Source organism: Pleurodeles waltl, chromosome 7 (assembly GCF_031143425.1).
Source record: "Pleurodeles waltl isolate 20211129_DDA chromosome 7, aPleWal1.hap1.20221129, whole genome shotgun sequence".
NCBI lineage: Eukaryota > Metazoa > Chordata > Amphibia > Caudata > Salamandridae > Pleurodeles > Pleurodeles waltl.
The window spans coordinates 82,878,827-82,903,021 of record NC_090446.1 but is presented as its reverse complement, the minus strand read 5'-3'; the positions used below and the strand labels follow the sequence as shown (position 1 = coordinate 82,903,021).

Here is a 24,195-nt window from a genome sequence, read left to right as displayed (position 1 = left end):
CCAAGAAATCTTGACAAAAAATTGAGTTGATTGTTACTTTTCATTCAATCAAAACGACAGATTCAAAGTTTCGAACATGAGGGAGAAGTGGGTGGAACGATTGTGAAAAAGAAGGGAAGAGTGCTCAGAAGTCGGGAGGGGGTGGTGTATTACAGAGAAGGGGGGGCGAGGAATGAAGGACCAGTGATGGAGAGGGAGCGCTGGGAGATATCTGCGCCACAGAGGGAGGGGAGGTCGAGGTCCTAGTGGAGGGAGGGACAAAATCGAAAATAATACTTGAAGGGAAGAGGGTCCGCGAACGGAGGAGACGGGAGGGCGGTGTGGATGAATGGAGATCGAGGGAGTAGGGATGAACAAGAGAGGGAGAGAGAAAGGGAAACAAGAGGACAAGAAAGTTAAAGGGGTGGAATATTGAAGGGAATGGAGAGAGGAGAACTGAACGAACAAACAGGAAAGAGTGGAAAGTGTGGGGGGGAGAGTCCGCTGTGAGCACGGAGGGTCAGACGCTAGAAAACAGGGCAGAGAGAGGGCAGAGAAGAACGGGGGATGAAAAATAGAGTAAGAGAAGCAGAAGGTGGGAAGTGACGGGAGGGGGGACACAGGCGGAGTGAGGAACTCCGTGCTAAGAGAGGAGAGAGCCCGCCCCCTACCCCCACCCGACCCCCAAAGCTTTTAAGTGCTGGTTTTATCGCTGGCTGATTGAAATGGCTGTTTTTAATTTGTAATTTCCCGTCATGATCAGGCCTCCCCCCTCCCAACACAGCCTCATCTGGGATTAAACAACAATAATTCCATCATGCGGGGAGGGGCTCCCTCCCCCCAGCTGTATCCAGGCCCCCACAATTTCTAGACAGTTTATGTTAAGTGGTCCGGGGGGAGATGCCTTGTAGAGGGACCTGGGACGTGGCCAGGTTGATTGCTGTTCTGGCTGTGGTAATGGCAGGGCCAGTGTTGGTTGCTGTTCTGGCTGTGGTAATGGCAGGGTCAGTGTAGATTGCTGGTTTGGCTGTGGTAATGGCAGGGTCAGTGTTGGTTGCTGTTCTGGCTGTGGTAGGGTCAGTGTTGGTCGCTGTTCTGTCTGTGGTAATGGCAGGGTCAGTGTTGGTCGCTGTTCTGGCTGTGGTAATGGCAGGGTCAGTGTTGGTCGCTGTTCTGGCTGTGGTAATGGCAGTATCAGTGTTGGTTGCTGTTCTGGCTGTGGTAATGGCGGGGTCAGTGTTGGTCGCTGTTCTGGCTGTGGTAATCGCAGGGTCAGTGTTGGTTGCTGTTCTGGTTGTGGTAGGGTCAGTGTTGGTCGCCGTTTTGGCTGTGGTAATGGCAGGGTCAGTGTTGGTTGCTGTTCTGGTTGTGGTTGGGTCAGTGTTGGTCGCTGTTCTGGCTGTGGTAATGGCAGGGTCAGTGTTGGTCGATGTTCTGGCTGTGATAATGGCAGGGTCAGTGTTGGTTGCTGGTCTGGCTGTGGTAATGGCAGGGTCAGTGTTGGTTGCTGTTCTTGCTGTGGTAGGGTCAGTGTTGGTTGCTTTTCAGGCTGTGCTAATTGCAGTATCAGTGTTGGTTGCTGGTCTGGCTGTGGTAATGGCAGGGTCAGTGTTGGTCGCTGGTCTGGCCGTGGTAGGGTCATGTCAGTGTTGGTCGCTGTTCTGGCTGTTGTAATGGCAGGGTCAGTGTTGGTTGCTGTTCTGGCTGTGGTAATGGCGGGGTCAGTGTTGGTTGCTGGTCTGGCTGTGGTAATGGCAGGGTCAGTGTTGGTTGCTGTTCAGGCTTTGGTATGGCCAGTGTTGGTTGCTGTTCAGGTTGTGGCAATGGCAGGGTCAATGTTGGTGGCTGGTTTGGCTGTGGTAATGGCAGGGTCAGTGTTGGTTGCTCATCTGGCTGTGGTAGGGTCATGTCAGTGTTGGTCGCTGGTCTGGCTGTGGTAATGGCAGGGTCAGTGTTGGTCGCTGTTCTGGCTGTGGTAATGGCAGGGTCAGTGTTGGTTGCTGGTCTGGCTTTGGTAATGGCAGGGTGTAGGAAGTTGGCTCTGTATGTGCTATTTCAAAGTAAGGAATAGCATGCACAGAGTCCAAGGGTTCCCCTTAGAGGTAAAATAGTGGTAAAAATAGATAATACTAATGCTCTATTTTGTGGTAGTGTGGTCGAGCAGTAGGCTTATCCAAGGAGTAGTGTTAAGCATTTGTTGTACATACACATAGACAATAAATGAGGTACACACACTCAGAGACAAATCCAGCCAATAGGTTTTGTTATAGAAAAATATCTTTTCTTAGTTTATTTTAAGAACCACAGGTTCACATTTAACATGTAATATCTTGTTTGAAAGGTATTGCAGGTAAGTACATTAGGAACTTTGAATCATTTCAATTGCATGTATATTTTTCAAGTTATTCACAAATAGCTATTTTAAAAGTGGACACAGTGCAATTTTCACAGTTCCTGGGGGAGGTAAGTTTTTGTTAGTTTTACCAGGTAAGTAAGACACTTACAGGGTTCAGTTCTTGGTCCAAGGTAGCCCACCGTTGGGGGTTCAGAGCAACCCCAAAGTTACCACACCAGCAGCTCAGGGCCGGTCAGGTGCAGAGTTCAAAGTGGTGCCCAAAACGCATAGGCTTCAATGGAGAGAAGGGGGTGCCCCGGTTCCAGTCTGCCAGCAGGTAAGTACCCGCGTCTTCGGAGGGCAGACCAGGGGGGTTTTGTAGGGCACTGGGGGGGACACACGCCCACACAGAAATTTCACCCTCAGCGGCGCGGGGGCGGCCGGGTGCAGTGTTAGAACAAGCGTCGGGTTCGCAATGGAAGTCAATGAGAGATCAAGGGATCTCTTCAGCGCTGCAGGCAGGCAAGGGGGGGCTTCCTCGGGGAAACCTCCACTTGGGCAAGGGAGAGGGACTCCTGGGGGTCACTTCTGCAGTGAAAGTCCGGTCCTTCAGGTCCTGGGGGCTGCGGGTGCAGGGTCTTTTCCAGGCGTCGGGACTTAGGTTTCAGAGAGTCGCGGTCAGGGGAAGCCTTGGGATTCCCTCTGCAGGCGGCACTGTGGGGGCTCAGGGGGGACAGGTTTTGGTACTCACAGTCGTAGAGTAGTCCGGGGGTCCTCCCTGAGGTGTTGGTTCTCCACCAGCCGAGTCGGGGTCGCCGGGTGCAGTGTTGCAAGTCTCACGCTTCTTGCGGGGAGATTGCAGGGTTCTTTAAAGCTGCTTCTTTGGATAAAGTTGCAGTCTTTTTGGAGCAGGTCCGCTGTCCTCGGGAGTTTCTTGTCGTCATCGAAGCAGGGCAGTCCTCAGAGGATTCAGAGGTCGCTGGTCCCTTTGGAAGGCGTCGCTGGAGCAGAGTTCTTTGGAAGGCAGGAGACAGGCCGGTGAGTTTCTGGAGCCAAGGCAGTTGTTGTCTTCTGATCTTCCTCTGCAGGGGTTTTCAGCTAGGCAGTCCTTCTTCTTGTTGTTGCAGGAATCTAATTTTTCTAGGGTTCAGGGTAGCCCTTAAATACTAAATTTAAGGGCGTGTTTAGGTCTGGGGGGTTAGTAGCCAATGGCTACTAGCCCTGAGGGTGGGTACACCCTCTTTGTGCCTCCTCCCAAGGGGAGGGGGTCACAATCCTAACCCTATTGGGGGAATCCTCCATCTGCAAGATGGAGGATTTCTAAAAGTTAGAGTCACCTCAGCTCAGGACACCTTAGGGGCTGTCCTGACTGGCCAGTGACTCCTCCTTGTTATTCTCATTATTTTCTCCGGCCTTGCCGCCAAAAGTGGGGGCCGGAGGGGGCGGGCAACTCCACTAGCTGGAGTGTCCTGCGGTGCTGTGACAAAGGGGGGAGCCTTGGAGGCTCACCGCCAGGTGTTACAGCTCCTGCCTGGGGGAGGTGTTAGCATCTCCACCCAGTGCAGGCTTTGTTACTGGCCTCAGAGTGACAAAGGCACTCTCCCCATGGGGCCAGCAACATGTCTCTAGTGTGGCAGGCTGCTGGAACTAGTCAGCCTACACAGACAGTCGGTTAAGTTTCAGGGGGCACCTCTAAGGTGCCCTCTGGGGTGTATTTTGCAATAAAATGTACACTGGCATCAGTGTGCATTTATTGTGCTGAGAAGTTTGATACCAAACTTCCCAGTTTTCAGTGTAGCCATTATGGTGCTGTGGAGTTCGTGTTTGACAAACTCCCAGACCATATACTCTTATGGCTACCCTGCACTTACAATGTCTAAGGTTTTGTTTAGACACTGTAGGGGTACCATGCTCATGCACTGGTACCCTCACCTATGGTATAGTGCACCCTGCCTTAGGGCTGTAAGGCCTGCTAGAGGGGTGACTGACCTATACTTGCATAGGCAGTGAGAGGCTGGCATGGCACCCTGAGGGGAGTGCCATGTCGACTTACTCGTTTTGTTCTCACCAGCACACACAAGCTGGTAAGCAGTGTGTCTGTGCTGAGTGAGGGGTCTCTAGGGTGGCATAATACATGCTGCAGCCCTTAGAGACCTTCCCTGGCATCAGGGCCCTTGGTACCAGAGGTACCAGTTACAAGGGACTTATCTGGATGCCAGGGTGTGCCAATTGTGGAATCAAGAGTACAGGTTAGGGAAAGAACACTGGTGCTGGGGCCTGGTTAGCAGGCCTCAGCACACTTTCAATTGTAAACATAGCATCAGCAAAGGCAAAAAGTCAGGGGGTAACCATGCCAAGGAGGCATTTCCTTACACAACCCCCCCCAAACGAAAGAGGATGAGACTAACCTTTCCCAAGAGAGTCTTCATTTTCTAAGTGGAAGAACCTGGAAAGGCCATCTGCATTGGCATGGGCAGTCCCAGGTCTGTGTTCCACTATAAAGTCCATTCCCTGTAGGGAGATGGACCACCTCAACAGTTTTGGATTTTCACCTTTCATTTGCATCAGCCATTTGAGAGGTCTGTGGTCAGTTTGAACTAGGAAGTGAGTCCCAAAGAGGTATGGTCTCAGCTTCTTCAGGGACCAAACCACAGCAAAGGCCTCCCTCTCAATGGCACTCCAACGCTGCTCCCTGGGGAGTAACCTCCTGCTAATGAAAGCAACAGGCTGGTCAAGGCCATCATCATTTGTTTGGGACAAAACTGCCCCTATCCCATGTTCAGAGGCATCTGTCTGCACAATGAACTGCTTAGAATAATCTGGAGCTTTTAGAACTGGTGCTGAGCACATTGCTTGTTTCAGGGTGTCAAAGGCCTGTTGGCATTCTACAGTCCAGTTCACTTTCTTGGGCATTTTCTTGGAGGTGAGTTCAGTGAGGGCTGTCACAATGGATCCATATCCCCTCACAAACCTCCTGTAATACCCAGTCAAGCCAAGGAATGCCCTGACTTGAGTCTGGGTTTTTGGAGCTACCCAGTCCAGAATAGTCTGGATCTTGGGTTGGAGTGGCTGAACTTGGCCTCCACCTACAAGGTGGCCCAAGTAAACCACAGTTCCCTGCCCTATCTGGCATTTGGATGCCTTGATAGAGAGGCCTGCAGATTGCAGAGCCTTCAAAACCTTCTTCAGGTGGACCAGGTGATCCTGCCAGGTGGAGCTAAAGACAGCAATATCATCAAGATAAGCTGTGCTAAAGGACTCCAAGCCAGCAAGGACTTGATTCACCAACCTTTGGAAGGTGGCAGGGGCATTCTTTAAACCAAAGGGCATAACAGTAAACTGATAATGCCCATCAGGTGTGGAGAATGCTGTTTTCTCTTTTGCTCCAGGTGCCATTTTTATTTGCCAGTACCCTGCTGTCAAGTCAAAGGTACTTAAGAATTTGGCAGCACCTAATTTGTCTATGAGCTCATCAGCTCTAGGAATTGGATGGGCGTCTGTCTTGGTGACAGAGTTGAGCCCTCTGTAGTCCACACAAAACCTCATCTCTTTCTTTCCATCTTTGGTGTGAGGTTTGGGGACTAAGACCACTGGGCTAGCCCAGGGGCTGTCAGAGCGCTCAATTACTCCCAATTCCAGCATCTTGTGGACTTCCACCTTGATGCTTTCCTTAACATGGTCAGACTGTCTAAAGATTTTGTTTTTGACAGGCATGCTGTCTCCTGTGTCCACATCATGGGTACACAGGTGTGTCTGACCAGGGGTTAGGGAGAAGAGTTCAGGAAACTGTTGTAGGACCCTCCTACAATCAGCTTGCTGTTGGCCAGAGAGGGTGTCTGAGTAGATCACTCCATCTACTGAGCCATCTTTTGGGTCTGATGACAGAAGATCAGGGAGAGGTTCACTCTTTGCCTCCTGATCCTCATCTGTTACCATCAACAGATTTACATCAGCCCTGTCATGGAAGAGCTTAAGGCGGTTCACATGGATCACCCTCTTGGGGCTCCTGCTTGTGCCCAGGTCTACCAGGTAGGTGACCTGACTCTTCCTTTCTAGCACTGGGTAAGGGCCACTCCATTTGTCCTGAAGTGCCCTGGGAGCCACAGGCTCCAGAACCCAGACTTTCTGCCCTGGTTGGAACTCAACGATTGCAGCCTTTTGGTCATACCAAAACTTCTGGAGCTGTTGGCTGGCCTCAAGGTTTTTGCTTGCCTTTTCCATGTACTCTGCCATTCTAGAGCGAAGGCCAAGTACATAGTCCACTATGTCCTGTTTAGGCTCATGAAGAGGTCTCTCCCAGCCTTCTTTAACAAGAGCAAGTGGTCCCCTTACAGGGTGACCAAACAGAAGTTCAAAGGGTGAGAATCCTACTCCCTTCTGTGGCACCTCTCTGTAAGCGAAAAGCAGACATGGCAAGAGGACATCCCATCTCCTTTTGAGCTTTTCTGGGAGCCCCATGATCATGCCTTTTAATGTCTTGTTGAATCTCTCAACTAAGCCATTAGTTTGTGGATGGTATGGTGTAGTGAATTTGTAAGTCACCCCACACTCATTCCACATGTGTTTTAGGTATGCTGACATGAAGTTGGTACCTCTGTCAGACACCACCTCCTTAGGGAAACCCACTCTGGTAAAGATACCAATGAGGGCCTTGGCTACTGCAGGGGCAGTAGTTGACCTAAGGGGAATAGCTTCAGGATACCTAGTAGCATGATCCACTACTACTAGGATATACATATTTCCTGAGGCTGTGGGAGGTTCTAGTGGACCAACTATGTCCACACCCACTCTTTCAAAGGGGACCCCCACCACTGGAAGTGGAATGAGGGGGGCCTTTGGATGCCCACCTGTCTTACCACTGGCTTGACAGGTGGGGCAGGAGAGGCAAAACTCCTTAACCTTGTGGGACATATTGGGCCAGTAGAAGTGGTTGACTAACCTCTCCCACTCTTGGTTTGTCCCAAATGCCCAGCAAGGGGAATATCATGGGCTAAGGTCAGAATAAACTCTCTGAACGACTGAGGCACTACCACTCTCCTAGTGGCACCAGGTTTGGGGTCTCTGGCCTCAGTGTACAGGAGTCCATCTTCCCAATAGACCCTATGTGTTCCATTTTTCTTGCCCTTGGACTCTTCTGCAGCTTGCTGCCTAAGGCCTTCAAGAGAGGGACAGGTTTCTTGTCCCTTACACAGCTCCTCCCTTGAGGGTCCCCCTGGGCCCAAGAGCTCAACCTGATAAGGTTCAAGCTCCAAAGGCTCAGTTCCCTCAGAGGGCAGAACTTCTTCCTGAGAAGAGAGGTTCTCTTTTTCTGACTGTGTTGCAGTTGGTGTCCCAACTGACTTTCCTTTCCTCTTGGTAGGCTGGGCCTTTCTTCCAGACTCCAGCTCTACTTTTTCACCCTGTGCCTTGCATTGTGCTCTTGTTTTTACACACACCAGTTCAGGGATACCCATCATGGCTGCATGGGTTTTTAGTTCTACCTCAGCCCATGCTGAGGACTCCAGGTCATTTCCAAGCAGACAGTCTACTGGGATGTTTGAGGAGACCACCACCTGTTTCAGGCCATTGACCCCTCCCCATTCTAAAGTTACCATTGCCATGGGATGTGCTTTAGTCTGATTGTCAGCGTTGGTGACTGTATAGGTTTTTCCAGTCAGGTATTGGCCAGGGGAAACCAGTTTCTCTGTCACCATGGTGACACTGGCACCTGTATCCCTCAGGCCCTCTACACTTGTCCCATTAATAAAGAGCTGCTGCCTGTATTTTTGCATGTTAGGCGGCCAGGCAGCTAGTGTGGCTAAATCCACCCCACCCTCAGAGACTAGAGTAGCTTCAGTGTGGACCCTGATTTGCTCTGGGCACACTGTTGATCCCACTTGGAGACTAGCCATTCCAGTGTTACCTGGATTGGAGTTTGGAGTGGAACCTTTCTTGGGACAGGCCTTGTCTCCAGTTTGGTGTCCAGGCTGAATACAGCTACGACACCAGGCCTTTTTGGGATCAAAGTTTTTACCCTTGTACCCAGGATTGTTTTGTGAAGAGGCTCTGGGCCCACCCTCCTGTGCAGGTTTTTGGGGGCCTGTAGAAGACTCTTTACTATTTTTATTTTTGGCTGTCTCACCACCCTTCCCCTGGGGAGGTTTTGTGACCCCTTTCTTTTGGTCACCCCCTGTGGAAGTTTTGGACACCCTTGTCTTGACCCAATGGTCCGCCTTCTTTCCCAATTCTTGGGGAGAAATTGGTCCTAGGTCTACCAGATGCTGATGCAGTTTATCATTGAAACAATTACTTAACAGGTGTTCTTTCACAAATAAATTGTACAGCCCATCATAATTACTTACACCACTGCCTTGAATCCAACCATCTAGTGTTTTTACTGAGTAGTCTACAAAGTCAACCCAGGTCTGGCTCGAGGATTTTTGAGCCCCCCTGAATCTAATCCTATACTCCTCAGTGGAGAATCCAAAGCCCTCAATCAGGGTACCCTTCATGAGGTCATAAGATTCTGCATCTTTTCCAGAGAGTGTGAGGAGTCTATCCCTACACTTTCCTGTGAACATTTCCCAAAGGAGAGCACCCCAGTGAGATCTGTTCACTTTTCTGGTTACACAAGCCCTCTCAAAAGCTGTGAACCATTTGGTGATGTCATCACCATCTTCATATTTAGTTACAATCCCTTTAGGGATTTTCAACATGTCAGGAGAATCTCTGACCCTATTTATGTTGCTGCCACCATTGATGGGTCCTAGGCCCATCTCTTGTCTTTCCCTTTCTATGGCTAGGATCTGTCTTTCCAAAGCCAATCTTTTGGCCATCCTGGCTAACTGGATGTCCTCTTCACTGGAGTTATCCTCAGTGATTTCAGAGTTGTTGGTCCCTCCTGTGAGGGAACCTGCATCTCTGACTATTATTTGTGGAGTCAGGGCTTGAGAAGCCCTGTTCTCCCTAAGTAGGACTGGAGGGGGGGAATTTCCCTCCAAGTCACTATCTTCATCCTCTGTGTTGCCATCCTCAGAGGGGTTGGCCTTTTCAAACTCTGCCAACAGCTCCTGGAGCTGTACTTTGGTAGGTTTGGAGCCCATTGCTATTTTCTTTAGTTTACAGAGTGACCTTAGCTCTCTCATCTGTAGATGGAGGTAAGGTGTGGTGTCGAGTTCCACCACATTCACATCTGTGCTAGACATTATGCTTCTAAAAGTTGGAATACTTTTTAAGAAACTAAAACTGGTTCTAGAATCTAATTCAAACTTTTACCAAACTTTTAAACTCTAAACGAAATGCTAACAGGGACTAACACAAGGCCCTAGCAGGACTTTAAAGAATTTAGAAAACTTTTCAAATTGCAAAAATCAATTTCTAATGACAATTTTGGAATTTGTCGTGTGATCAGGTATTGGCTGAGTAGTCCAGCAAATGCAAAGTCTTGTACCCCACCGCTGATCCACCAATGTAGGAAGTTGGCTCTGTATGTGCTATTTCAAAGTAAGGAATAGCATGCACAGAGTCCAAGGGTTCCCCTTAGAGGTAAAATAGTGGTAAAAATAGATAATACTAATGCTCTATTTTGTGGTAGTGTGGTCGAGCAGTAGGCTTATCCAAGGAGTAGTGTTAAGCATTTGTTGTACATACACATAGACAATAAATGAGGTACACACACTCAGAGACAAATCCAGCCAATAGGTTTTGTTATAGAAAAATATATTTTCTTAGTTTATTTTAAGAACCACAGGTTCAAATTTAACATGTAATATCTTGTTTGAAAGGTATTGCAGGTAAGTACATTAGGAACTTTGAATCATTTCAATTGCATGTATATTTTTCAAGTTATTCACAAATAGCTATTTTAAAAGTGGACACAGTGCAATTTTCACAGTTCCTGGGGGAGGTAAGTTTTTGTTAGTTTTACCAGGTAAGTAAGACACTTACAGGGTTCAGTTCTTGGTCCAAGGTAGCCCACCGTTGGGGGTTCAGAGCAACCCCAAAGTTACCACACCAGCAGCTCAGGGCTGGTCAGGTGCAGAGTTCAAAGTGGTGCCCAAAACGCATAGGCTTCAATGGAGAGAAGGGGGTGCCCCGGTTCCAGTCTGCCAGCAGGTAAGTACCCGCGTCTTCGGAGGGCAGACCAGGGGGGTTTTGTAGGGCACCGGGGGGGACACAAGCCCACACAGAAATTTCACCCTCAGCGGCGCGGGGGCGGCCGGGTGCAGTGTTAGAACAAGCGTCGGGTTCGCAATGGAAGTCAATGAGAGATCAAGGGATCTCTTCAGCGCTGCAGGCAGGCAAGGGGGGGCTTCCTCGGGGAAACCTCCACTTGGGCAAGGGAGAGGGACTCCTGGGGGTCACTTCTGCAGTGAAAGTCCGGTCCTTCAGGTCCTGGGGGCTGCGGGTGCAGGGTCTTTTCCAGGCGTCGGGACTTAGGTTTCAGAGAGTCGCGGACAGGGGAAGCCTCGGGATTCCCTCTGCAGGCGGCGCTGTGAGGGCTCAGGGGGGACAGGTTTTGGTACTCACAGTCGTAGAGTAGTCCGGGGGTCCTCCCTGAGGTGTTGGTTCTTGTAGGAAGTTGGCTCTGTATGTGCTATTTCAAAGTAAGGAATAGCATGCACAGAGTCCAAGGGTTCCCCTTAGAGGTAAAATAGTGGTAAAAAGAGATAATACTAATGCTCTATTTTGTGGTAGTGTGGTCGAGCAGTAGGCTTATCCAAGGAGTAGTGTTAAGCATTTGTTGCACATACACATAGACAATAAATGAGGTACACACACTCAGAGACAAATCCAGCCAATAGGTTTTTGTATAGAAAAATATCTTTTCTTAGTTTATTTTAAGAACCACAGGTTCAAATTCTACATGTAATATCTCATTCGAAAGGTATTGCAGGTAAGTACTTTAGGAACTTCAAATCATCAAAATTGCATGTATACTTTTCAAGTTATTCACAAATAGCTGTTTTAAAAGTGGACACTTAGTGCAATTTTCACAGTTCCTAGGGGAGGTAAGTATTTGTTAGGTTAACCAGGTAAGTAAGACACTTACAGGGCTTAGTTCTTGGTCCAAGGTAGCCCACCGTTGGGGGTTCAGAGCAACCCCAAAGTCACCACACCAGCAGCTCAGGGCCGGTCAGGTGCAGAGTTCAAAGTGGTGCCCAAAACACATAGGCTAGAATGGAGAGAAGGGGGTGCCCCGGTTCCGGTCTGCTTGCAGGTAAGTACCCGCGTCTTCGGAGGGCAGACCAGGGGGGTTTTGTAGGGCACCGGGGGGGACACAAGTCCACACAGAAATTTCACCCTCAGCAGCGCGGGGGCGGCCGGGTGCAGTGTAGGAACAGGCGTCGGGTTCGCAATGTTAGTCTATGAGAGATCTCGGGATCTCTTCAGCGCTGCAGGCAGGCAAGGGGGGGGATTCCTCGGGGAAACCTCCACTTGGGCAAGGGAGAGGGACTCCTGGGGGTCACTTCTCCAGTGAAAGTCCGGTCCTTTAGGTCCTGGGGGCTGCGGGTGCAGGGTCTCTCCCAGGCGTCGGGACTTTAGGTTCAAAGAGTCGCGGTCAGTGGAAGCCTCGGGATTCCCTCTGCAGGCGGCGCTGTGGGGGCTCAGGGGGGACAGGTTTTGGTACTCACAGTATCAGAGTAGTCCTGGGGTCCCTCCTGAGGTGTCGGTTCTCCACCAGCCGAGTCGGGGTCGCCGGGTGCAGTGTTGCAAGTCTCACGCTTCTTGCGGGAAGCTTGCAGGGTTCTTTTAAAGCTGCTGGAAACAAAGTTGCAGCCTTTCTTGGAGCAGGTCCGCTGTCCTCGGGAGTTTCTTGTCTTTTCGAAGCAGGGGCAGTCCTCGGAGGATGTCGAGGTCGCTGGTCCCTTTGGAAGGCGTCGCTGGAGCAGGATCTTTGGAAGGCAGGAGACAGGCCGGTGAGTTTCTGGAGCCAAGGCAGTTGTCGTCTTCTGGTCTTCCGCTGCAGGGATTTTCAGCTAGGCAGTCCTTCTTCTTGTAGTTGCAGGAATCTAATTTTCTAGGGTTCAGGGCAGCCCTTAAATACTAAATTTAAGGGCGTGTTTAGGTCTGGGGGGTTAGTAGCCAATGGCTACTAGCCCTGAGGGTGGGTACACCCTTTTTGTGCCTCCTCCCAAGGGGAGGGGGTCACAATCCTAACCCTATTGGGGGAATCCTCCATCCGCAAGATGGAGGATTTCTAAAAGTTAGAGTCACCTCAGCTCAGGACACCTTAGGGGCTGTCCTGACTGGCCAGTGACTCCTCCTTGTTATTCTCATTATTTTCTCCGGCCTTGCCGCCAAAAGTGGGGCCTGGCCGGAGGGGGCGGGCAACTCCACTAGCTGGAGTGTCCTGCTGGGTTGGCACAAAGGAGGTGAGCCTTTGAGGCTCACCGCCAGGTGTGACAATTCCTGCCTGGGAGAGGTGTTAGCATCTCCACCCAGTGCAGGCTTTGTTACTGGCCTCAGAGTGACAAAGGCACTCTCCCCATGGGGCCAGCAACATGTCTCGGTTTGTGGCAGGCTGCTAAAACTAGTCAGCCTACACAGATAGTCGGTTAAGTTTCAGGGGGCACCTCTAAGGTGCCCTCTGTGGTGTATTTTACAATAAAATGTACACTGGCATCAGTGTGCATTTATTGTGCTGAGAAGTTTGATACCAAACTTCCCAGTTTTCAGTGTAGCCATTATGGGGCTGTGGAGTTCGTGTTTGACAAACTCCCAGACCATATACTCTTATGGCTACCCTGCACTTACAATGTCTAAGATTTTATTTAGACACTGTAGGGGTACCATGCTCATGCACTGGTACCCTCACCTATGGTATAGTGCACCCTGCCTTAGGGCTGTAAGGCCTGCTAGAGGGGTGTCTTACCTATACTGCATAGGCAGTGAGAGGCTGGCATGGCACCCTGAGGGGAGTGCCATGTCGACTTACTCGTTTTGTCCTCACTAGCACACACAAGCTGGCAAGCAGTGTGTCTGTGCTGAGTGAGAGGTCTCCAGGGTGGCATAAGACATGCTGCAGCCCTTAGAGACCTTCCTTGGCATCAGGGCCCTTGGTACTAGAAGTACCAGTTACAAGGGACTTATCTGGATGCCAGGGTCTGCCAATTGTGGATACAAAAGTACAGGTTAGGGAAAGAACACTGGTGCTGGGGCCTGGTTAGCAGGCCTCAGCACACTTTCAATTGTAAACATAGCATCAGCAAAGGCAAAAAGTCAGGGGGCAACCATGCCAAGGAGGCATTTCCTTACACAACCCCCCCCCAAACGAAAGAGGATGAGACTAACCTTTCCCAAGAGAGTCTTCATTTTCTAAGTGGAAGAACCTGGAAAGGCCATCTGCATTGGCATGGGCAGTCCCAGGTCTGTGTTCCACTATAAAGTCCATTCCCTGTAGGGAGATGGACCACCTCAACAGTTTAGGATTTTCACCTTTCATTTGCATCAGCCATTTGAGAGGTCTGTGGTCAGTTTGAACTAGGAAGTGAGTCCCAAAGAGGTATGGTCTCAGCTTCTTCAGGGACCAAACCACAGCAAAGGCCTCCCTCTCAATGGCACTCCAACGCTGCTCCCTGGGGAGTAACCTCCTGCTAATGAAAGCAACAGGCTGGTCAAGGCCATCATCATTTGTTTGGGACAAAACTGCCCCTATCCCATGTTCAGAGGCATCAGTCTGCACAATGAACTGCCTAGAATAATCTGGAGCTTTGAGAACTGGTGCTGAGCACATTGCCTGTTTCAGGGTGTCAAAGGCCTGTTGGCATTCCACAGTCCAGTTTACTTTCTTGGGCATTTTCTTGGAGGTGAGTTCAGTGAGGGCTGTCACAATGGATCCATATCCCTTCACAAACCTCCTGTAATACCCAGTCAAGCCAAGGAATGCCCTGACTTGAGTCTGGGTTTTTGGAGCTACCCAGTCCAGAATAGTCTGGATCTTGGGTTGGAGTGGCTGAACTTGGCCTCCACCTACAAGGTGGCCCAAGTAAACCACAGTTCCCTGCCCTATCTGGCATTTGGATGCCTTGATAGAGAGGCCTGCAGATTGCAGAGCCTTCAAAACCTTCCTCAGGTGGACCAGGTGATCCTGCCAGGTGGAGCTAAAGACAGCAATATCATCAAGATAAGCTGTGCTAAAGGACTCCAAGCCAGCAAGGACTTGATTCACCAACCTTTGGAAGGTGGCAGGGGCATTCTTTAAACCAAAGGGCATAACAGTAAACTGATAATGCCCATCAGGTGTGGAGAATGCTGTCTTTTCTTTTGCTCCAGGTGCCATTTTTATTTGCCAGTACCCTGCTGTCAAGTCAAAGGTACTTAGAAATTTGGCAGCACCTAATTTATCAATGAGCTCATCAGCTCTTGGAATTGGATGAGCATCTGTCTTGGTGACAGAATTGAGCCCTCTGTAGTCCACACAAAACCTCATCTCTTTCTTTCCATCTTTGGTGTGAGGTTTGGGGACTAAGACCACTGGGCTAGCCCAGGGGCTGTCAGAGCGCTCAATTACTCCCAATTCCAGCATCTTGTGGACTTCCACCTTGATGCTTTCCTTAACATGGTCAGATTGTCTAAAGATTTTGTTCTTGACAGGCATGCTGTCTCCTGTGTCCACATCATGGGTACACAGGTGTGTCTGACCAGGGGTTAAGGAGAAGAGTTCAGGAAACTGTTGTAGGACTCTCCTACAATCAGCTTGCTGTTGGCCAGAGAGGGTGTCTGAGTAGATCACTCCATCTACTGTGCCATCTTTTGGGTCTGATGACAGAAGATCAGGGAGAGGTTCACTCTCTGCCTCCTGATCCTCATCTGTTACCATCAACAGATTGACATCAGCCCTGTCGTGGAAGAGCTTAAGGCGGTTTACATGGATCACCCTCTTGGGGCTCCTGCTTGTGCCCAGGTCCACCAGGTAGGTGACCTGACTCTTCCTTTCTAGTACTGGGTAAGGGCCACTCCATTTGTCCTGGAGTGCCCTGGGAGCCACAGGCTCCAGAACCCAGACTTTCTGCCCCGGTTGGAACTCAACCAGTGCAGCCTTTTGGTCATACCAAAACTTCTGGAGCTGTTGGCTGGCCTCAAGGTTTTTGGTTGCCTTTTCCATGTACTCTGCCATTCTAGAGCGAAGGCCAAGTACATAGTCCACTATGTCCTGTTTAGGCTCATGGAGAGGTCTCTCCCAGCCTTCTTTAACAAGGGCAAGTGGTCCCCTTACAGGATGACCAAACAGAAGTTCAAAGGGTGAGAATCCTACTCCCTTCTGTGGCACCTCTCTGTAAGCGAAAAGCAGACATGGCAAGAGGACATCCCATCTCCTTTTGAGTTTTTCTGGGAGCCCCATGATCATGCCCTTTAATGTCTTGTTGAATCTCTCAACTAAGCCATTAGTTTGTGGATGGTATGGTGTAGTGAATTTATAAGTCACCCCACACTCATTCCACATGTGCTTTAGGTATGCTGACATGAAGTTGGTACCTCTGTCAGACACCACCTCCTTAGGGAAACCCACTCTGGTAAAGATACCAATGAGGGCCTTGGCTACTGCAGGGGCAGTAGTCGACCTAAGGGGAATAGCTTCAGGATACCTGGTAGCATGATCCACTACTACCAGGATATACATATTTCCTGAGGCTGTGGGAGGTTCTAGTGGACCAACTATGTCCACACCCACTCTCTCAAAGGGAACCCCCACCACTGGAAGTGGAATGAGGGGGGCCTTTGGATGCCCACCTGTCTTACCACTGGCTTGACAGGTGGGGCAGGAGAGGCAAAACTCCTTAACCATGTTGGACATATTGGGCCAGTAGAAGTGGTTGACTAACCTCTCCCACGTCTTGGTTTGTCCCAAATGTCCAGCAAGGGGAATGTCATGGGCCAATGTTAGGATGAACTTCCTGAACAGCTGAGGCACTACCACTCTCCTAGTGGCACCAGGTTTGGGGTCTCTGGCCTCAGTGTACAGGAGTCCATCTTCCCAATAGACCCTATGCGTTCCATTTTTCTTGCCTTTGGACTCTTCAGCAGCTTGCTGCCTAAGGCCTTCAAGAGAGGGACAGGTTTCTTGTCCCTTACACAGCTCCTCCCTTGAGGGTCCCCCTGGGCCTAAGAGCTCAACCTGATAAGGCTCAAGCTCCAAAGGCTCAGTTCCCTCAGAGGGCAGAACTTCTTCCTGAGAAGAGAGGTTCCCTTTCTTTTGCTGTGTTGCAGTTGGTTTCCCAGCTGACTTTCCTGTTCTCTTGGTAGGCTGGGCCATTCTTCCAGACTCCAGCTCTACTTGTTCACCCTGTGCCTTGCATTGTGCTCTTGTTTTCACACACACCAGTTCAGGGATACCCAGCATTGCTGCATGGGTTTTTAGTTCTACCTCAGCCCATGCTGAGGACTCCAGGTCATTTCCAAGCAGACAGTCCACTGGGATATTTGAGGAGACCACCACCTGTTTCAGGCCATTGACCCCTCCCCATTCTAAAGTAACCATTGCCATGGGATGTACTTTTCTCTGATTGTCAGCATTGGTGACTGTGTAAGTTTTTCCAGTCAGGTATTGGCCAGGGGAAACCAGTTTCTCTGTCACCATGGTGACACTGGCACCTGTATCCCTCAGGCCCTCTATTCTAGTCCCATTAATTAAGAGTTGCTGTCTGTATTTTTGCATGTTAGGCGGCCAGACAGCTAGTGTGGCTAAATCCACCCCACCCTCAGAAACTAGAGTAGCTTCAGTGTGGACCCTGATTTGCTCTGGGCACACTGTTGATCCCACTTGGAGACTAGCCATACCAGTGTTACCTGGATGGGAGTTTGGAGTGGAACCTTTCTTGGGACAGGCCTTGTCTCCAGTTTGGTGTCCATGCTGTTTACAGCTATGACACCAGGCCTTTTTGGGATCAAAGTTTTTACCCTTGTACCCATTGTTTTGTGAAGAGGCTCTGGGCCCACCCTCCTGTGCAGGTTTTTGGGGGCCTGTAGAAGACTCTTTACTATTTTTAGTTTTGGTTGTCTCATCACCCTTCCCCTGGGGAGTCTTTGTGACCCCTTTCTTTTGGTCACCCCCTGTTGAAGTCTTGGACACCCTTGTCTTGACCCAATGGTCCGCCTTCTTTCCCAATTCTTGGGGAGAAATTGGTCCTAGGTCTACCAGATGCTGATGCAGTTTATCATTGAAACAATTACTTAACAGGTGTTCTTTCACAAATAAATTGTACAGCCCATCATAATTACTTACACCACTGCCTTGAATCCAACCATCTAGTGTTTTCACTGAGTAGTCAACAAAGTCAACCCAGGTCTGGCTCGAGGATTTTTGAGCCCCCCTGAACCTAATCCTGTACTCCTCAGTGGAGAATCCAAAGCCCTCAATCAGGGTACCCTTCATGAGGTCATAAGATTCTGCATCTTGTCCAGAGAGTGTGAGGAGTCTATCCCTACACTTTCCTGTGAACATTTCCCAAAGGAGAGCACCCCAGTGAGATCTGTTCACTTTTCTGGTTACACAAGCCCTCTCAAAAGCTGTGAACCATTTGGTGATGTCATCACCATCTTCATATTTAGTTACAATCCCTTTGGGGATTTTCAACATGTCAGGAGAATCTCTGACCCTATTTATGTTGCTGCCACCATTGATGGGTCCTAGGCCCATCTCTTGTCTTTCCCTCTCTATGGCTAGGATCTGTCTTTCCAAAGCCAATCTTTTGGCCATCCTGGCTAACTGGATGTCCTCTTCACTGGGGTTATCCTCAGTGATTTCAGAGGTGTTGGTCTCTCCTGTGAGGGAACCAGCATCTCTGACTATTATTTTTGGAGTCAGGGTTTGAGGGACCCTGTTCTCCCTAGATAGGACTGGTAGGGGGGAATTGTCCTCCAAGTCACTATCCTCTTCCTCTGAGTTGCCACCCTCAGAGGGGTTGGCCTTTTCAAACTCTGCCAAAAGCTCCTGGAGCTGTATTTTGGTAGGTTTGGGGCCCATTGTTATTTTCTTTATTTTACAGAGTGACCTTAGCTCCCTCATCTTAAGATGGAGGTAAGGTGTGGTGTCGAGTTCCACCACAGTCACATCTGTGCTAGACATTTTGCTTCTAAAAGTTGGAATAATTTTTAAGAATCTACAACTAGTTCTAGGTTCTAATTCAAACTTTTATAAACTTTTAAACTCTAAAAGAAATGCTAAACAGGATCTAACACAAGGCCCTAGCAGGTCTTTTAAGAATTTAGAAAACTTTTCAAATTGCAAAAATCAATTTCTAATGACAATTTTGGAATTTGTCGTGTGATCAGGTATTGGCTGAGTAGTCCAGCAAATGCAAAGTCTTGTACCCCACCGCTGATCCACCAATGTAGGAAGTTGGCTCTGTATGTGCTATTTCAAAGTAAGGAATAGCATGCACAGAGTCCAAGGGTTCCCCTTAGAGGTAAAATAGTGGTAAAAAGAGATAATACTAATGCTCTATTTTGTGGTAGTGTGGTCGAGCAGTAGGCTTATCCAAGGAGTAGTGTTAAGCATTTGTTGCACATACACATAGACAATAAATGAGGTACACACACTCAGAGACAAATCCAGCCAATAGGTTTTTGTATAGAAAAATATCTTTTCTTAGTTTATTTTAAGAACCACAGGTTCAAATTCTACATGTAATATCTCATTCGAAAGGTATTGCAGGTAAGTACTTTAGGAACTTCAAATCATCAAAATTGCATGTATACTTTTCAAGTTATTCACAAATAGCTGTTTTAAAAGTGGACACAGTGCAATTTTCACAGTTCCTAGGGGAGGTAAGTATTTGTTAGGTTAACCAGGTAAGTAAGACACTTACAGGGCTTAGTTCTTGGTCCAAGGTAGCCCACCGTTGGGGGTTCAGAGCAACCCCAAAGTCACCACACCAGCAGCTCAGGGCCGGTCAGGTGCAGAGTTCAAAGTGGTGCCCAAAACACATAGGCTAGAATGGAGAGAAGGGGGTGCCCCGGTTCCGGTCTGCTTGCAGGTAAGTACCCGCGTCTTCGGAGGGCAGACCAGGGGGGTTTTGTAGGGCACCGGGGGGGACACAAGTCCACACAGAAATTTCACCCTCAGCAGCGCGGGGGCGGCCGGGTGCAGTGTAGGAACAGGCGTCGGGTTCGCAATGTTAGTCTATGAGAGATCTCGGGATCTCTTCAGCGCTGCAGGCAGGCAAGGGGGGGGATTCCTCGGGGAAACCTCCACTTGGGCAAGGGAGAGGGACTCCTGGGGGTCACTTCTCCAGTGAAAGTCCGGTCCTTTAGGTCCTGGGGCTGCGGGTGCAGGGTCTCTCCCAGGCGTCGGGACTTTAGGTTCAAAGAGTTGCGGTCAGGGGAAGCCTCGGGATTCCCTCTGCAGGCGGCGCTGTGGGGGCTCAGGGGGGACAGGTTTTGGTACTCACAGTATCAGAGTAGTCCTGGGGTCCCTCCTGAGGTGTCGGTTCTCCACCAGCCGAGTCGGGGTCGCCGGGTGCAGTGTTGCAAGTCTCACGCTTCTTGCGGGAAGCTTGCAGGGTTCTTTTAAAGCTGCTGGAAACAAAGTTGCAGCCTTTCTTGGAGCAGGTCCGCTGTCCTCGGGAGTTTCTTGTCTTTTCGAAGCAGGGGCAGTCCTCGGAGGATGTCGAGGTCGCTGGTCCCTTTGGAAGGCGTCGCTGGAGCAGGATCTTTGGAAGGCAGGAGACAGGCCGGTGAGTTTCTGGAGCCAAGGCAGTTGTCGTCTTCTGGTCTTCCGCTGCAGGGATTTTCAGCTAGGCAGTCCTTCTTCTTGTAGTTGCAGGAATCTAATTTTCTAGGGTTCAGGGCAGCCCTTAAATACTAAATTTAAGGGTGTGTTTAGGTCTGGGGGGTTAGTAGCCAATGGCTACTAGCCCTGAGGGTGGGTACACCCTTTTTGTGCCTCCTCCCAAGGGGAGGGGGTCACAATCCTAACCCTATTGGGGGAATCCTCCATCCGCAAGATGGAGGATTTCTAAAAGTTAGAGTCACCTCAGCTCAGGACACCTTAGGGGCTGTCCTGACTGGCCAGTGACTCCTCCTTGTTATTCTCATTATTTTCTCCGGCCTTGCCGCCAAAAGTGGGGCCTGGCCGGAGGGGGCGGGCAACTCCACTAGCTGGAGTGTCCTGCTGGGTTGGCACAAAGGAGGTGAGCCTTTGAGGCTCACCGCCAGGTGTGACAATTCCTGCCTGGGAGAGGTGTTAGCATCTCCACCCAGTGCAGGCTTTGTTACTGGCCTCAGAGTGACAAAGGCACTCTCCCCATGGGGCCAGCAACATGTCTCGGTTTGTGGCAGGCTGCTAAAACTAGTCAGCCTACACAGATAGTCGGTTAAGTTTCAGGGGGCACCTCTAAGGTGCCCTCTGTGGTGTATTTTACAATAAAATGTACACTGGCATCAGTGTGCATTTATTGTGCTGAGAAGTTTGATACCAAACTTCCCAGTTTTCAGTGTAGCCATTATGGGGCTGTGGAGTTCGTGTTTGACAAACTCCCAGACCATATACTCTTATGGCTACCCTGCACTTACAATGTCTAAGATTTTATTTAGACACTGTAGGGGTACCATGCTCATGCACTGGTACCCTCACCTATGGTATAGTGCACCCTGCCTTAGGGCTGTAAGGCCTGCTAGAGGGGTGTCTTACCTATACTGCATAGGCAGTGAGAGGCTGGCATGGCACCCTGAGGGGAGTGCCATGTCGACTTACTCGTTTTGTCCTCACTAGCACACACAAGCTGGCAAGCAGTGTGTCTGTGCTGAGTGAGAGGTCTCCAGGGTGGCATAAGACATGCTGCAGCCCTTAGAGACCTTCCTTGGCATCAGGGCCCTTGGTACTAGAAGTACCAGTTACAAGGGACTTATCTGGATGCCAGGGTCTGCCAATTGTGGATACAAAAGTACAGGTTAGGGAAAGAACACTGGTGCTGGGGCCTGGTTAGCAGGCCTCAGCACACTTTCAATTGTAAACATAGCATCAGCAAAGGCAAAAAGTCAGGGGGCAACCATGCCAAGGAGGCATTTCCTTACAGTTCTCCACCAGCCGAGTCGGGGTCGCCGGGTGCAGTGTTGCAAGTCTCACGCTTCTTGCGGGGAGATTGCAGGGTTCTTTAAAGCTGCTTCTTTGGATAAAGTTGCAGTCTTTTTGGAGCAGGTCCGCTGTCCTCGGGAGTTTCTTGTCGTCGTCGAAGCAGGGCAGTCCTCAGAGGATTCAGAGGTCGCTGGTCCCTTTGGAAGGCGTCGCTGGAGCAGAGTTCTTTGGAAGGCAGGAGACAGGCCGGTGAGTTTCTGGAGCCAAGGCAGTTGTTGTCTTCTGATCTTCCTCTGCAGGGGTTTTCAGCTAGGCAGTCCTTCTTCTTGTTGTTGCAGGAATCTAATTTTTCTAGGGTTCAGGGTAGCCCTTAAATACTAAATTTAAGGGCGTGTTTAGGTCTGGGGGGTTAGTAGCCAATGGCTACTAGCCCTGAGGGTGGGTACACCCTCTTTGTGCCTCCTCCCAAGGGGAGGGGGTCACAATCCTAACCCTATTGGGGGAATCCTCCATCTGCAAGATGGAGGATTTCTAAAAGTTAGAGTCACCTCAGCTCAGGACACCTTAGGGGCTGTCCTGACTGGCCAGTGACTCCTCCTTGTTATTCTCATTATTTTCTCCGGCCTTGCCGCCAAAAGTGGGGGCCGGGGCCGGAGGGGGCGGGCAACTCCACTAGCTGGAGTGTCCTGCGGTGCTGTGACAAAGGGGGGAGCCTTTGAGGCTCACCGCCAGGTGTTACAGCTCCTGCCTGGGGGAGGTGTTAGCATCTCCACCCAGTGCAGGCTTTGTTACTGGCCTCAGAGTGACAAAGGCACTCTCCCCATGGGGCCAGCAACATGTCTCTAGTGTGGCAGGCTGCTGGAACTAGTCAGCCTACACAGACAGTCGGTTAAGTTTCAGGGGGCACCTCTAAGGTGCCCTCTGGGGTGTATTTTGCAATAAAATGTACACTGGTATCAGTGTGCATTTATTGTGCTGAGAAGTTTGATACCAAACTTCCCAGTTTTCAGTGTAGCCATTATGGTGCTGTGGAGTTCGTGTTTGACAAACTCCCAGACCATATACTCTTATGGCTACCCTGCACTTACAATGTCTAAGGTTTTGTTTAGACACTGTAGGGGTACCATGCTCATGCACTCGTACCCTCACCTATGGTATAGTGCACCCTGCCTTAGGGCTGTAAGGCCTGCTAGAGGGGTGACTGACCTATACTTGCATAGGCAGTGAGAGGCTGGCATGGCACCCTGAGGGGAGTGCCATGTCGACTTACTCGTTTTGTTCTCACCAGCACACACAAGCTAGTAAGCAGTGTGTCTGTGCTGAGTGAGGGGTCTCTAGGGTGGCATAATACATGCTGCAGCCCTTAGAGACCTTCCCTGGCATCAGGGCCCTTGGTACCAGAGGTACCAGTTACAAGGGACTTATCTGGATGCCAGGGTGTGCCAATTGTGGAATCAAGAGTACAGGTTAGGGAAAAAACACTGGTGCTGGGGCCTGGTTAGCAGGCCTCAGCACACTTTCAATTGTAAACATAGCATCAGCAAAGGCAAAAAGTCAGGGGGTAACCATGCCAAGGAGGCATTTCCTTACACAGGGTCAGTGTTGGTTGCTTTTCTGGCCTTGGTAGGGTCGGTGTTGGTTGCTGTTCAGTCTGTGGTAATGGCAGGGTCAGTGTTGGTTGCTGTTTTGGCTGTGGTAACGGCAGGGTCAGGGTTGGTTGGTGGTCTGGCTGTGGTAATGGCAGGGTCAGTGTTAGTCGCTGTTCTGGCTGTGGTAATGGCAGGGTTGGTGTTGGTTGCTGGTCTGGCTGTGGTAGGGTCAGTGTTGGTTGCTGTTCAGGCTACAGTAATGGCAGGGTCAGAGTTGGTTGCTGGTCTGGCTGTGGTAATGGCAGGGTCAGTGTTGGTTGCTGTTCTGGCTATGGTAGGGTCATGTCGGTGTTGGTTGCTGTTCTGGCTGTGGTAGGGTCAGTGTTGGTCGCTGTTCTGGCTGTGGTAGGGTCATGTCAGTAATGGTTGCTGTTCTGGCTGTGGTAGGGTCAGTGTTGGTTGCTGTTCTGGCTGTGGTAAGGGCAGGGTCAGTGTTGGCCTTTGAGTTATCAGTGTTTGCAGGACGTGCTGTTGTAGTGATGGTGTCTGAAGTGGTTGCTGAGGTAGTGAGGGTGTTAGCAGTGGTAAAGGCAGTGTTGGCAAAAAGCTTTATGGTGGTACCAGTGGTGGCATCCACCTTTGGTGGAATGTGACTGGTGGGAATGTCAGGATGCTGAGTCTGTGTGGGTACCAGCAGTGATGTGGGTGTTAGGGATGCTGCTGATGGAGGCACGACTGACTGAGGTAGTGTTATCTCTGGTGGTTCTGACGGTGTGGTTATTTGCTCTTCCAGTGTTATGTGTTTGTTGATGCTGGGTGTCAGTGTCACTGATGCTGTGGATGTTTGTTGTAATGTGCAATTTGGATGGGTGCCTGGGTGTTGATGGTATTTTTCTTATTAGTGTTGGTGGTTCTGATAGTGGTGCTGTGTTGGGGGGTTAGCAGTTAGTGGTGTGTTGTTAGATTTGTTTTTTGTGACAGTCTTCACCGGCGCTCCGAATACTAGGAATGCGGGGTCTAGAATCCACCTCAGTCCTCTTTAATCCACCACTAGACACTCTTTCTCCGATTACATCACTCTTGCAGGTTCGTGCTTTCTCCTTTTGTATTAGTTTTTTTGTGTTCAGGGCATGGGGGGGGGGGGGGGTGGAATGCGGCGTGTACCGGCATCCACCGGCTCAAATGAAGCACTGGGTAGTGGAATGTGTGTGTTTGTGGTAGTGGTGTGAATGTTATGTGGGTTGGTTCGATGGTGTGTGAGTAATTCTGTTATCTTTTGTGGTGGTGCCAGTGTT

At 50.0% G+C, this 24,195-nt stretch overlaps 1 protein-coding gene across 1 annotated transcript; it reads right to left on the bottom strand.

Annotated features, from left to right (window-relative positions):
* Positions 1-775: 775 nt before the first annotated feature.
* LOC138246844 (magnetosome-associated protein MamJ) lies at positions 776-1,621 on the bottom strand. The gene has a single exon (XM_069201599.1). The coding sequence runs from the start codon at positions 1,619-1,621 to the stop codon at positions 776-778; it is 846 nt and encodes a 281-aa protein (XP_069057700.1).
* Positions 1,622-24,195: the final 22,574 nt, after the last annotated feature.

Excerpts from the sequence above, each read along its gene's own strand:
- LOC138246844 (XM_069201599.1), bottom strand. The coding sequence starts at position 1,621 with ATGACCCTACCACGGCCAGACCAGCGACCAACACTGACCCTGCCATTA.